The 14,325-nt window shown below is 40.5% G+C and overlaps 1 protein-coding gene across 2 annotated transcripts; it reads right to left on the bottom strand.

Moving 5' to 3' along the window:
* Positions 1 to 802: 802 nt before the first annotated feature.
* On the bottom strand, positions 803 to 14,015 carry leng8 (leukocyte receptor cluster (LRC) member 8). Of its 2 annotated transcripts, XM_074653475.1 has the most exons (15): positions 13,692 to 14,015; positions 11,339 to 11,474; positions 10,699 to 10,902; positions 10,435 to 10,512; positions 8,733 to 9,162; positions 8,215 to 8,386; positions 7,962 to 8,132; positions 7,512 to 7,760; positions 7,264 to 7,422; positions 6,838 to 7,132; positions 6,467 to 6,568; positions 5,644 to 5,712; positions 5,423 to 5,552; positions 5,066 to 5,273; positions 803 to 4,961 (listed from the first exon to the last, which is right to left on the bottom strand). In XM_074653475.1, exons 1-15 carry the CDS (start codon positions 13,730 to 13,732, stop codon positions 4,799 to 4,801), a joined length of 2,607 nt encoding a protein of 868 aa, XP_074509576.1. In that variant the 5' UTR covers positions 13,733 to 14,015; the 3' UTR covers positions 803 to 4,798. The 2 variants fall into 2 exon arrangements, with proteins under 2 accessions (XP_074509576.1, XP_074509577.1); XM_074653476.1 differs by lacking the exon at positions 10,435 to 10,512.
* Positions 14,016 to 14,325: the final 310 nt, after the last annotated feature.

Below are 14,325 nucleotides of genomic sequence, written 5' to 3'. Positions count from 1 at the left end.
CCTTTTATGACATCTGTTATTATATGGAGATGACTTAGCGGTACATCAAGTAAAAGATAACATTTTGTTTTGTATTTTGAGGCACGTTTTATGCAGAGGTGTCTTAGTGTGATTATTTTTTCCACTTTCAATGCACTATCCTATGTGGAAAGCTTTCAACCTTCTATTTTCCTGCTTTTTCATTTCCTATTTGCTTAATTTTCCCTTTCAAACTTAACTGCAAGAGCTCAATCTTTAGCTGTTCTTTCCCTCTTTTTAACAAATTGCTTGTAATTTTACATATTTCTTCTACATTAATCTTTGATTACTGCTGTACTTTCTATCCTGCATATTATTTAAAATATTTCTTCTATAATAAATCTTCGATTACTGCTGCACTTTCTATCCTGCATGTAGCCTATCATATTTCTTCTACATTGATCTTTGATTACTGCTGTACTTTCTCTCCTTTTCCCTATTATTTCAAATTTTCTAAATATTTTTCCACTATCATTCAAATCTGGAACTCCTCTTTTCTTTTCCAACTACTCCATTCAATTCACTTTGTTGACATATACCTCAAATGTGTCGGCCATAATAAAGATGTAATACACAGCTGTATGAAAAAAAACATGGAAGTAAACACCGGTGTTCTTTCAGTGTCACAGGTGCCTCTCACTCGATATTTATGACATTTGACAATAAACTGTCTGTGAAAACTCGACTCCTCAGTATATCATTTTAAACTTGTGCTTTTTTCCATTTATCTAATATATTAATCAATTCTGCCACAGTATGCATTATTTAAAAACAACACTGGATGCACTTTATACTTGAAGTTTATTAGTTTTTTTCGAAAAATATATATACACGATATTTACAAAATGGCAGTTTATCATGTCAGATCTGTAGATAGGGAGGCGGCATTGCAGATAAACCTTCAGCTTCAGTTGTTAGTGAGCTGCAACATAAACTATTAAAGCATTGCAGACGCAATACAATACTTACTAGTGAGAGTGACTAGTTGCACACGGCAAACGGTCACAAACATACTCAACGTAAAAGGAGAAGAGAAGAATGAGGAGAGAAGGAACACTGGTTATCTTTTAGGAGAGAGCAGGAGAGGACGGCATGCAGGGAGAGGAAGTAAGAGAGAAAGTGAGAACAGAGACTAATTCAAAGGAAATGGCAGGAAATGAACAGAGCAGAGGTGAGGGACACGGGGAGTTCTTCCAGTAAATATCAAGGAAGGAGTTACAAAGACTGATGGGAGGTATACAGTAACATGGGAGCAAAAAATACTGAAAACATGACTCAGGCATCGGAGAGGAAAAACATAACATCCAAAATGAAAATGTGTATTGTTAGTTGTCTGGGGTGAATTTTCTACTTAAAAACAAAAGAACAAAATAAACAACAAAGCAAACATCCTGGGCTGTATCAATGCTGAAAACCTGAGACATCAAATGTACACACTTTAAACGTGTGTAGGCTAAAACATATTACATTTAAACAAACCAGAGGCAACAAACTACTGTCAGCTCATTTACATAAGAAAACAAAAAGTCATTTTTTAGCATGGGAGCGCGCGCCAGCACTTGTCAAATAAGAAACTTTGCTTAAAGATAACTGCATACTAAGGAAAATATTTTTTTTTTTACTAGATTTATGTGAATTTCGAGGATAACAACATGTTCTGTATGTCCAGACACATTTTTCAGATAAAGGGATTTAACTCTCGAGGCTCTAATGCAACTCTGTAACGGACTCAAGCGGCCAAATTATTCCAAACTATTACTAAATAAGGGGAAAGAAAACAAACACTAAATGACGTAAAATTTTACCAGCAAACTGTCGGCAAGTTAAACAAATATAAATGCATCTGGACAAACAGAAAACAGCAGTACATGGTGACTTCGTCAATCCTCAAACATTGTTTTTAAAAACTTAACGGGTATTATGTTGCACAGAAAGACATGTTAAATATTTGGGTTAGCAGAGAATCACGTTAGCAGCAGCAGCATTTTCCACATTTCATTATGTGAGGCTCCCTTGTATTTCATCAGCTGTGAGACTTCAACTCGAGTGGGTCAAACCAAGACTCGGATTGCTCACAATTCACTCTCTCCGGCTGGCGTCTGGAGGTGGTTCGCCCACTTATCATCGCTCCATGTGCTCCTGCAATGCAGCAGAGCCACGAGCTGAAGAATGAGAGGTCTGGTGGCGTGTGAGAGAAAGGGTTTAGGGAGCGAGGGGAGGGGGATAGCAAAGAGGACAGGGGATCAGGTAAATGATGGGGAAAGAAAGAAAACATGTTGAGATCGTTACAAAATGTTTGCTGAAATAATGGTCAACAATCAACACTTTGACAAACAGGTTTACAAGAAGGTTTTTGTCCATCTGATGGACATTTGTGGAAGGCTTTAACAATACGTGTGTTTGCCGAGTATATTTTAGCTTTGCATGGAACAATCTATCAACACAAAACTGCCACAAAACAGGCCTGAAGGGACAATATTTTTGTCATATCACTGGAAATTGAGCTTTAAATCTCACCACAATCTGGTTTAAGAGCCTGTGCTAATGTTTTCAGGCTGTACTGAGAGAAACTAGCACTGGAAACTGGCAATTATCAACTCCACCACTACACCCACTCTGATGAAGACATAGCACACATCCCAATCAAGACCTGTCTGCATTTAACTTTACATATTCACATAAATGGTCTAAGGAGTTTTGCAAAACCCAGGGGGAAAAACAAAATCACACTTACCCCTTGTGTGAATAAAAAAACCTACACTATGCACTAATTGAAAAGAAATCACAGCAATATCATACAATATTTACAAAAATATACTCTGTAGACAAGTTAACATAGATTGTACAGCAAAGCCTACATCCACTCATGTTCTTAAATACCTCAGGCTCAATATTTCTACAGTGGTAATTAATACTGTTCAAATAAAAAAATTTAATTAAAAAAACACAAATTATAAGGAACAATGTGTTTTCAATTTCTGCTAAGTTATCCTATAAGGACCTAAATGATAGCATATGGTGGAAAGCAGGACCAAATGTATTCAGTGTGAAAGGTTGTGTTGGTTAAGGGGGACATGTTTGAGCCGTCTAATCACTACTATTAAGTATTGTTGTACACATTTTTCCCGATTATCACCCAAAAATAATCAACCAATATTATTCTATGTCCTGGAAAGCACAATCCTCCTCAAGATAAATGGACCAGAATCACATCAGAAAGAACTAACTCCACTACAACTCGTATTTAGGGTAAATAGGCTACAACTGCAGCTTTTACTTTAGAAAATCCATCATAACTGGAAAAATGGAAATAAAAGCACTAGTCATCTCCCTCTTTATTAAACTACTGTCTACATCAGTTTGAAATACTTTACCATTCAGACAGCACAAGTACATGTGCAGTAAATTTTCTGGGATCTTAATGGCGCTATTTGGCATTTTAGGATATTGTCAAATTGGTTATGATACTTAATTCATCAATATCAACGTGTAAATTGTCATAATAATGTGTATATTACTACTGCTGTCCAAAAAACAGAGACAGAAAACATTAAACACAGAAGAGATGTGAGGTAACATCTCTGTTGTGCCGTCATCCACCTCCTTCCAGAGAAGTCCCTCTCGCTTACCAGCCTCGCAAACACCAGAGCCAGATGTAGCATACAAACCACTCGTTGTTACTCCTTCTTGAGGCAGCAGCAGGTTTCCCGCTGATAATCCACCGCGCAGGATTCACCTTCAGCTGTATTTAAAGATGTTTCTTTTGATTAAAGCAGCTGGTGAGGTAAAAGACGGCCAACATGGATCGCAGATGGGCTTCATGACTTTGCTGTGTTGGTCGGGGTTCTGCTGGATTCCAGGTGCTGGCAGGATTTCTACCTGAGGATGATGGAAGCAGATTCCCTCTCTGCCTCTTCTGGAGATGGAGCTCAGCTTATCCTTTATCATAGACAAAGTCAATGCTCAGCAGATTGAGACTTTTCCCCAAAGCTGGCCAACGATTTCATGAGCGAATGAATACCACTTAATTCAATCAGGAACAAGACTTCAGTCCATTTGATTAACGGGGGGGGGATGCAAGGAACAGGATGCACAGCCAACTGTAGATACCTTGAGGAAACCAGGCGCAGGACAGGGACATACAAACCACCACCTCTTCTTCTTCTTTCAGACATCTTCTCATCATGTTGTCTCACAGTCTCTAAGAGGAACATTGACCTGATTCTGTAGGCATGACTTCAAACAGGAGAGCTGGATCATTGACTTGAAGGACATCTGTTTGTATTTTCCCTTTTGGTTGGCAAGGATTGAATCTTCAGGTCTTGGAGCTGTTGACTTGAGGAAGGAAAAAACATAACAGAACACTGTTAGCTTTGACATCTGATGGTGGTTACGGAACAGGAACCATGAGGGTGCCTCCCTGATCTGGTTCTGTGACTTCTTGGCCTCTAAACGCTGAGATTACATGTTAATCCCAAATCTAAACTCACTTTTCTGGCATTATAAATGTAGTGGGATCACTTGGGCATCAGGCTAACCTACAATATTTGAGTGACAGTGTGTGCGGACTCCTCCTTTAAATGATCTGAGTGTCATAAGTTACATCTGAAATCTGAATCTTGCAGCAGAATTATTCTAGCACGTATCTTTCTATATGGGTCTTCTATAGTTGTTAGTTTGCCAACTACTCTATCTGAACAGGCTGAGGTGTCTGAAGTGCAGTGCATTGTATATGTAAGGATCCATGATGGTCCCTTCATGGTGCTACCCCCCACCCCCCTCAGGAGGCAGCCAAAGCGGCTGTGCTGGCTTTGCAGTCTATTTTATGGGGGTCACAGGGGTAGAAGGTGACACCTAGCCCAGTAAGAAAGGCCAAACAGGAGTCTAAACAAGTGAAGCCCAGATTGGACTCCACATACTGCACCGGCAAATCGGGCCTGAACCTGTGGACAGAGGAAACAGAGACACGGGCATCCCGTAAGTTATGAGGACCAGAAATGTGCAAATATAATAGTATGTAATAATATCTTTGTGGAACTTGACTTACGTTTTGAATATGGCCCGAAGCGCAGCCTTTCTTTCCCTCTCTACAAACTTGTCAATGAGGTATGAAGCCATGCGCGGGGCTTCCCGGTACAGCTTAAAGAAACGGCGATAGTTTCCTAACGCCCAGGCAGCGCGGAGTGCAAGAGCATGAGCCACGCAAGGATCTGCCCGCAGTGCCGGGGTCAAGTAGGTTAACTCAGTGGTGAGATCTGGAGGGGAAGATGGTCAGAGTTAAAATATGAAGGAAAAGGCGGAAAAGGTTGACGACATGTGTAAGAGGCCCTTTTCACAGGGCTGAAACACAGGGCTGCTGTGAAAAGGGCCTATAGCAACTGAAAAGAAAACAATGTGAGCATACCTCCAGAGTTCTTAGTGAAGATGTAATACATCAATCTATATCCTGTAAACTCTCCGATGTTCTCTGAGGGATTGTCCTTATACAGGGCCTTCAGCTGGGTCTGGCACTGGTTGAACTCTTCGTGGTCTCCCTGAAGATAATGAAACATTCAGCTGGTATTAAAATATGTACTGTTATCACTTATCACTGTTATCAACACGTATAAAGAAAAACAGACTCACCTTTTCCAGAGCAATGCGTGCATGACACTCGTACACCTCCACTGTGAATTCAGTACGAACTCCTTGGACCTGGATGATGACGGGGGAAATAAATACATTTAGAAAACAATAAAGAAAAGACAATCCCAGACGGAAGTTAACATTGGCTAAAGTTTACGTGCACAAAATAAAGCCCTGTTCTGAAAAAGACCATATTCCTTCTAATCGGTTTACATGGCTAATGAAAATGAATATTCCCGTTTACGTGCAGCCGTGCATACCCCGACTAACGTAACCGGTGGTGGACTTGTTTGACCGTGCGAACACATCCTCGTCTTTCATTCCTTCAACCACCTTCTTGAAAAGGTCAGCGTTGTGATTTATTTGCACATATCCAAAAACCTGTTGATATCTGAGACTTTCATAATGTTTAAAAGTAGTTGTGTTTCTCCTTCTGACCACAAATGTGGGCTTTTCTTTTGGGCATGCATCCCTGTAACCTGTTGGCTAGCTGGTTTGTGTGTAACGCACAGAGCTGGCCGTGAACAGGCAAGAGGCTGGCTGCGTGTCGCAAACTGCTGTAAAACCCCAATTGAGACGCATATTCTGAATGAGCTGTATACATGTCCAAAGAATGCTCCTAAAACCTGAATAATATCGGCATATCCCACATGTCTTAATCAGAAAATGCTCCATTCTGAATAAGGCCTAACTCAAAACGGAATATGCTGTTTACATGACCCGTATCAAATTTGTAATATTGTCATATTCTGAATAATAGTGGAATATTAGTGTGCATGTAAACACAGTCATTACAAAAAAAACAAAGACAGAAGATACTAACCGTGAGGTCCTGTCGTATGGACTTCATCTGTTCGCAGGCGTAGGTGTAGTCCTGGTGGGTTTTCCAGTGGATTTTCACAGCCTGCAGAGATTTTCTCAGGACCTGGGTAAAAACAAGTTCAGAAAAAGATCAAAGTCTGGATATTCATCTTCTGTGAGATAAATATACTCAAAGTTTTCATTATGTCATCCCCTTCTTCTCCCGTGTTTTATGCAATTTGCATGGGATAAAGTATGCTGAAAAGGTTTTCACTTTAACAACACATTTATTTCTCAGACAATAACTTTGAAGAGAGACAGATCTCCAAGAAGCTAAACATCACCTCAGGACTGTAAGACTGCAGTACGAATACATTAAAAAGGCTGACTTACATGCACAGGGCGCACAGTCGAGGGGTCCGGGGCACAGGTGAGCCTCAGGTAGGACTTGTTGATGTCCTGGCATGTCCCCACAATGGGGCAGTCCTCCCAGCTGAGGCCCTCCTGTGTTCCATCAGGTAAGTCGAGGGAATTGATGGAGAGAACCAGGGGCTCTGAGCGAAGCTGCTTGTGGAAACGAGCCGCTCTGCTCTGCTTCTTGGCTTCTCTGTTTGGATCGTGGAAATCCAGTCCAGCGTTGCCACCTTTCCTCTTCTTTCCAACACCTGCGTTGGAATCGTCCATGTTTCTGGGAGAATAAGTTAAAGGTTATTCATAAGCTATCCCTGTGCCATAGAGTAGTAACGTAGTGAGCCTTCCAGTGAAGACAACAATGATCAATGAGAAGAACTTTTTGTAATAACATATTTATTTATTTACCGTCTTCCTCTGTTTGCTTTTCCTCCTCTTCCTCGTCCTCTCTCTCCACCTCCACGGCCTCTATCCCTGTCATTACCACGACCACGGGCGCCTCTTCGTCGTGACAGCTGAGGTCGGAGGTCACTGGAGATGCTGCTGTCCGACTGAGAGCCAGAATCACTGAGAGCAGAGACACAAGACTTTTATAAAAGGGAAATACACAGGACACCTACAGTAACCAAATACAAAATATGGAAATGGTGTCTCACCTGCGTCTGTGCCTTTGATTACTGCGGTCCCTGTGTCGGCCGTGGGTGGGGGATGGGGAGCGGGAGGAGGAGCGAGAGGAACTAGAAGATGGACTCCTTTGAGAAAATATATTCCTGTAGTGGCCCAATCTGTGTCCACCACCCCTGCCTCTTGGAGATGCAGCTGCTGTACTTCCACCACGGCTCATCGAGCCATCTGGTGTCCTCTGGGATTGAACATTTTCCCAACGAGACTGCTTCATCTTTAGTCTACAAAAGAAAAAGAAAAAGAGACCCAAATCAAAATTCTAAACTATTTAGAGTAAAGAGATGCATCAATCAAGATCGCTGCAGTGGGACTACATATATTGGTTTAATCCACAAAGCTCATGTGCAGCAGTTTGAAGAAATTTCAAAGCTTAGATAATTAATATATACTTCAGGCAAACACTAGTCCACTACTAAACTCACTCTGGCAATGGCTCATGAGTCCAATCAATGGTGTAAGCAGAGCCATCCTTCAGCCGGTCCTGCAGAACTTCCTTCAGCACTTTCTCTGTACGATCTTTGTCCTCCTCTGACTCACAGGCTGTAAAACAGCGCTGCACGTATTCCTTCATGGCTTGGGGCCAGTCCTGAGGTCTGGAGAGAAAGCATTTTAAGTCAACATATTATTCACTGATACTCCGTCTTTTCTTATCTGTAGGAACAGACCAGTTCTCACCGTGTCTGAGCACCTCCGGGTGAAGTACTGGCAGAAGCCGGGGAGGAGGGAGCTGGATTCAATCCTGAAGGCTGCTCGCCTGGAGGGAAAGTCTGATTGGACATCGGAGAACACTGAACCTGATAGGGCCTCTTGTGAATATTGAACTTCACAGAAGATGTCCCAGGTGCCTCTGTGAAAACAAAAAATACAAAAAGAATATAATTAGAAATACAATAACCGATATGTATTGATTATGTAAATCACGCAATTTCCTTCAACAGCAATGTTTTGTAGGACAAACTGACATCTGGTTTAAATCCCACAATAACCCAGATTTTTTCTTTCTGTCCGCAGTGACATTAATGGTCTAATGTAGCTTTTAGCTATAGTTAAAACAAGCCTGTAAATACTGCACTCAAATGCAAATATGGAACAGTAGAGATAATGTGTGTAAGCTGCATCAGAGAATAACAGTTAAGCTATTCAGTTGAAAAAATGTATACATGTCAGCTACGTCACAAAAGAGCAAATCTTACGTTTCATGCGGTGCCACAGTTGCTGTCCTTGTTTTTGGTTTTTGGTTTTGTTGGCCTCCCCTCTGCCAAGCCCTGGTACATACTGGCCTGGCTGCTGTTGCTGCTGGGAGGTATTCTGAGAGGGCTGATAGGTGTTCTGGGCCTGGAAGCCCTGTCCATAGTTAGGCCTTCCCTGGGAATGATTGTAAACCTGCATTTGGTTGGGGTCACCAGGTGGGTATGACATGGAGTTATTGGCACTGTAAGCATTCTGTGATGGAGGAGGGGGGTACTGGGAGTTGGGTGGGGGAGGAATAGTTGGGGGAGGAGGAGGAAGGGGTTTCTCTGAGGTGGTTGGGCTGTGGGGTGGCTGGGGAGTAGCAGGGGGAACAGGTTGTGATTGAGAGGGGTAGCCGGAGGACTGGTCTTCCATTCCAGGCACCGGTGGAGGCTATGAAAGGAAAGACAGAAAAAAAAAAAAACTCTTTAGCTATTTTTGAAGATAAAAATGTAGAAGCTACAGAAATGCAAGGGGAATAAATTTGGCATGCCTTACACTGCACATCAATATCACCAAATGCTTGCTTAATTGGTCATGTCCAGTGACTCAGGCATTACTTTGTCAGCTGCTCATAGTTCTAGCTTTGTAAAATCTAAGGGGTCAGTGACAAAACCTCATCAATTAGGTCCGTTTTTATATATCTGACGTAATTAAAGGGTCTATGAATAACTACTAGGGATGTAAGTTTCGGTTAACTTTGCTTTTGATAGCCCAACACCCATTAACCGGTAACTAAGCGGTTAATGTTTAAAGGAAAAAAAGAAGAAGAAAAATTACGCTTTCTGTTTACTCCGGCGCTCCATTGGCCCTGTTCAGACCTGCTATTAACATGCGTCCTGAGTGATCAGATCACAAGTGGACAGCACTAAGTACAGTTGTGAACGCACTCAAGACACAGAGGTACACTGAGATCCGATCACTCAGACCACATTCAGAGGTGGTCTGGGCCACATATGGCCTCATTCTTTAAGCAGTGTGTACGCGAATGTGTCCTGGACCACTTACTCAACTGACGTCCCACTGGAATCCGCGGGGTATCTGCGCTCCTCATGTGAAATGACAGGCATACGAGAGCGCTTGTCTGCCTCGCAGCATGGAAATGGCTTCTGTGCTCTACTCTATTCTGTCGGTACAACTGTATTTTATTAAAATATATCTTATTTATAGGCTATATCATCTACAGACTATCAGACTAGGCACGCAAAGTGCATTATTATCATACTGTCGGAGATCTGTCAGCGTTTTTATTTTCTGTTCTGCTTTGCTCAAGTTTATTGCCGCACTTTGATACGGTGCACAGATCGTTATCAGTTGCTATTTGTTCTAAATAGGTTTGATCGGTTGTCTCTATAAAGGTCGATCAGATGACGCATCGATACTGAATTGAAATGTTTTCAATGTTCATTTCTTTGCTTTCTCACCTGCTCTTTAATTCGCCCTGAGAGCGACACAGCTGGATATACATACACACATTCAGTGGTGCGTCCTGTCTGAACAGCTCAATTGGTTAACATGGCCGCTGAATGTTCCTTTTGATGCCTATGCTAGATTAACATATAGACTGTAGATTAACCTACGGACCGACATGCTTAACTGGTCAAAATAATATCTCTGTGGTTAACCAAATAACGTCCCTAATAACTACAAATTCTTATGATGTACCTGTCCATTAGAGGAGGGAGTTCCCGGGTAAGGCCCTGTGGGTACACCATACTGATTTGGTGGATATGCAGCTCCATACTAGAAATTCAGAGAAACCCATGTTGTCATAGTAGAACCTTCTCGCAATTTCTCAGCATCATGTTATTTTAGGAGATACAGATGAACAAGCTTTGCAGTGGACAGAGTTGAATGCAGTAGATGCATTTGTATTAAACGTTATTATGGTATCATATTGATAAGAACAAAATTCCTTTCTGTACTTACTGGACCCATGGGGTAGTAGTAATTATAGGGATATGTGTATCCAGGATAATGCTGCTGAGTTTGCTGGTACCATGGATAGTACTGCTGCTGCTGCTGCTGCTGTTGCTGCTGCTGCTGTTGCTGCTGTTGCTGTTGTTGTTGCTGTTGCTGCTGCTGAAGCTGAATGGCAGCAGAGTCAGTCACTGCTGGCTGAAACTGACCAGCCTGAAATGAGACACATGCACAAATAGACTTGTTATTTTAAACCAGAACAGATAGGAAATCATCTAGCAGGGACAGAAATGGCAATGCTACAAGAATAGACAAAAAGAAATGTTTGGAAACTAATTTCAAACCAAAACATGAACAGAGCACAGCTGTTAAGAGGCATTACCCTAACTCACACATCAAAAACACCCATTATCGTTGCTACAGGAGTACTGTATAGGTCTAAGAAATAAAGGAAGAAGCAATCCATAGGTATCGACTCTTGCTTTACCTGTTAATTGCTGCACTTTTTGTTATGTTGACAGTGTGTGAATGCTATTGTACTCCTTCTTATGCAGATGACTAAAGGTGCCCAATGTAGTCAGGACACACATATGCATTCGCTGTAAATACGTATATATATATATAGACACACAAAGAGATAAAAGCACACCTCTGCTGTGGCTGTCCGGTTGGCTTGTGCAGTCTTAGCAGAGCTCTGACTCTTGTTAATGGATGCTAGTGCTTGTCTTGCCTTCTCCCATTCTGGGTTTTCATGTACCTGGCCATCTCCAGCACCGCCATAGGACCTGTCATTAGGAGAAAAACATGAGTGTTTTAGGTATTTATTTATACGCTTTCATTTGTCATCAATCAATAGCACATGTATAAGCTTGACAGTCTTGAGGTTGAGTAACACAAAATTGATAATCTATCAATGACAACATTAACATAATATAAAAATAAAATACAACATATTAAAGGTTTATTCCAAATCAGGTTAATGTTTGTCATGTGTCAGACAGGTGTTAACAGGGTCTAAAATTAAGTTTTTCTACTAGCCACACAATTGTTTTGTCTGCCACTTCTGAAATCTATGTAGAATCTGGCGATAACATACGTATCATGATACAAGGGTTATGATTCAAAATATTGCGGTACGGTAAGCAACATAACATATCGCGATTTTAAATAAATCAAATTTTAGGAAAACTGTCATAGTATAAAAAAACACACCGCCATATTTATAAAATCTGAGCAAAAAAAAGTTTACTTTTGTATGCATTATTGTTTCATTATTGTTGACTTTTTGTACAAAAGTCTTATGTTCAACATTTTATTTTGGCCTATGTTTTTATCTTGATGTTTGCACTATTTTAACTCATGTAAAGCACTTTGTAACTATGTTTGGAACGGTGCTATACAGATCAAGTTTATTATTTATTATTATTGGGGATCCTTTTTAAATAAAATTAAATATAACAATAAAATGGGGATCCTTTTTTAAATAAATAAATACATATTAAAATATATTTTTTTAAATCAAATAAAAGACATAAAATTAAAGCTGACATTATGACAGTTACAATTTGATACTTTTTAACTGGATATTTATACACATAACCCTCAAATCACATCGACTTCCAGTCATCTACATACATCCTGAATATAACTTAATGTTAAACATAAATATTCTAACTTTCCATCACAGTGTTCACCATACACACCTCGATCAGTCAAATCAATGATATAATAAAATACATAAATAAGGGTTCTGCCATGGTGGCAGGTGGCCTGAAATGTTATACCTGCCACAGCCAACATTTACCCAGTTATTTGGCAGGTGGCGGGTGCTAACTTCAGTCCCTGGGTGTAAATATGTATGTTTGTTTACATGTTTGAACGACATTCACAGTGACCTACATATCAGCTGACTTCAACGTTCTATTCTAGGGCCTAACTGCCAGCTAATCACCTTGGTTACAGCCAGGCAGCTATCCACGTTAACGTCACTGTTAGCCTGTTAATCAGCGTTATGTTAGTGTGTAACGTTACTAACTTACCAACATTAGAGTTAAAACATAACGAAATACGAATTTAGATAGCTAATACAGTGTTAAACAATGCTAACGTTAAGCAGCTAACAGGTTAGCTTGTGTGTCGCTGGGTATGCTTAACTTGTCAACACCCTCAGCTGACCTCTTTATCAATAACACCAGTCATCTTTACCATATCACACAATCTATACAAGTCTTTAAATGTGGTACGAACATACTTTGGTCAAGTATCTAACAGGACAACTTTGACATTTTTAGATCACTTAAAAAACACTTTTATTAATAGTCAAAATCCAGATTTGTGAAAAAATAGGTAAAAAAATATCTTCATTTGTGTTTATTAAATTTTTTTCCGCATGAAATATTGTTCTACTCTGCATATGTGTGCATATCTTTGATATTCAACTTGTTATGAGTTCATGGATACCAAATACTTGATTGTGCTCCTTGTAGTTTCTGAGATATCATACTATATCTAGTATTTGGGCACATGTGACTGTTTATATCCTAAATATATTGGAGTCTATTAGATAGATAGATAGATAGATAGATAGAGGGAAATTCAAGTTTCCAGCATCACAGTCCCATAGTGCAAAAACAAGTTAGTAAAAAGGCAGTAAAAAAGTTAGTAGTGCAAAGTACATAAACATAAACCAGATATAAAAATACAAGGAGATGAAGAAAACTGTTAAACTGAATATAGTGCAGAGTAACAGCTGTGATACACGACTATTAAGAAAGTGAATATAGTGCAGAAGAGACTGTTAAACGTGAGTATAGTGCATTATTCAGTAGCTAATCCAACACTTCCATCAAAGGACATTAAACCTTTCAGTCGCACAGATGGTGAAGTAGTGTTTGATATGAAACATGTTTACATTAGAGCTGTCAATCAGTTAAAACCAGGATATGTGTTTAATTCCCCCTGTGTGTTGTGGTGTTGTTCTGTAACTAGAGAGAGGAACCTACCAGTTTGTAGTGGAGGTTGCTTGTGCCGTGTTGGCCGCCATTTCACCACACAGACTCTGCTGGTAGCTTCAGGAAGCTAACAAGCTAAGCTAAGCTAAGCTAGCTGGCTAGCGTTAGCTCCGCTGCTAACGTCAACAAGATGAAGTCTAACACGACGATCAGGTGATTACACGACGATCACAGTCAGCCCGCCGAGACTAACGTCAAGCTATACGAACTGTAATGTAATGTACTATGATTTAAAGATGCTGATTAACAAGAGAAGTGAACAAATCGCATGTTTCTGTCCTGCTTCGTTGAGGTCTACCTCTGAGCTGGTCTGAGCAGCGGCTGAGTGGGGATACAAAATGGCAGATCAGTAACACTGATACGTGGGTTCTTTACCCAGAGTTCATCCTCTCAGGCAGAGCTCAGCTTCTGCACCTCCTGTAGCTCCTGTACCTTCTGTAGCTTCTGTACCGCCCCCTACAGGCTCCACCAATCACATGCCGGTTTTAAAGGTCCCATACTGTAAAAGTTTAGATTTTCATGTCTTTTTTTATTATAAAAATGGTCTAAGTGCTATATTACAATGGAGTATTATAGCCACATTGAGGGTAAAAAAAAATCGGAGATTTAGAGAATAAAGTCATAA

The sequence above is a fragment of the Sebastes fasciatus genome, chromosome 12, assembly GCF_043250625.1.
Source record: "Sebastes fasciatus isolate fSebFas1 chromosome 12, fSebFas1.pri, whole genome shotgun sequence".
In the NCBI taxonomy this organism is placed as follows: domain Eukaryota; kingdom Metazoa; phylum Chordata; class Actinopteri; order Perciformes; family Sebastidae; genus Sebastes; species Sebastes fasciatus.
This window is presented reverse-complemented; position numbering and strand designations above follow the sequence as displayed.

Excerpts from the sequence above, each read along its gene's own strand:
- leng8 (XM_074653475.1), bottom strand. The coding sequence starts at position 13,732 with ATGGCGGCCAACACGGCACAAGCAACCTCCACTACAAACTG. Across the intron at positions 8,133-8,214 it reads CCCGGAGGTGCTCAGACACG|ACCTCAGGACTGGCCCCAAG; the intron begins GTGAGAACTGGT and ends CTTTCTCTCCAG. Across the intron at positions 7,133-7,263 it reads AAAGCAAACAGAGGAAGACG|AAACATGGACGATTCCAACG; the intron begins GTAAATAAATAA and ends TTATTCTCCCAG.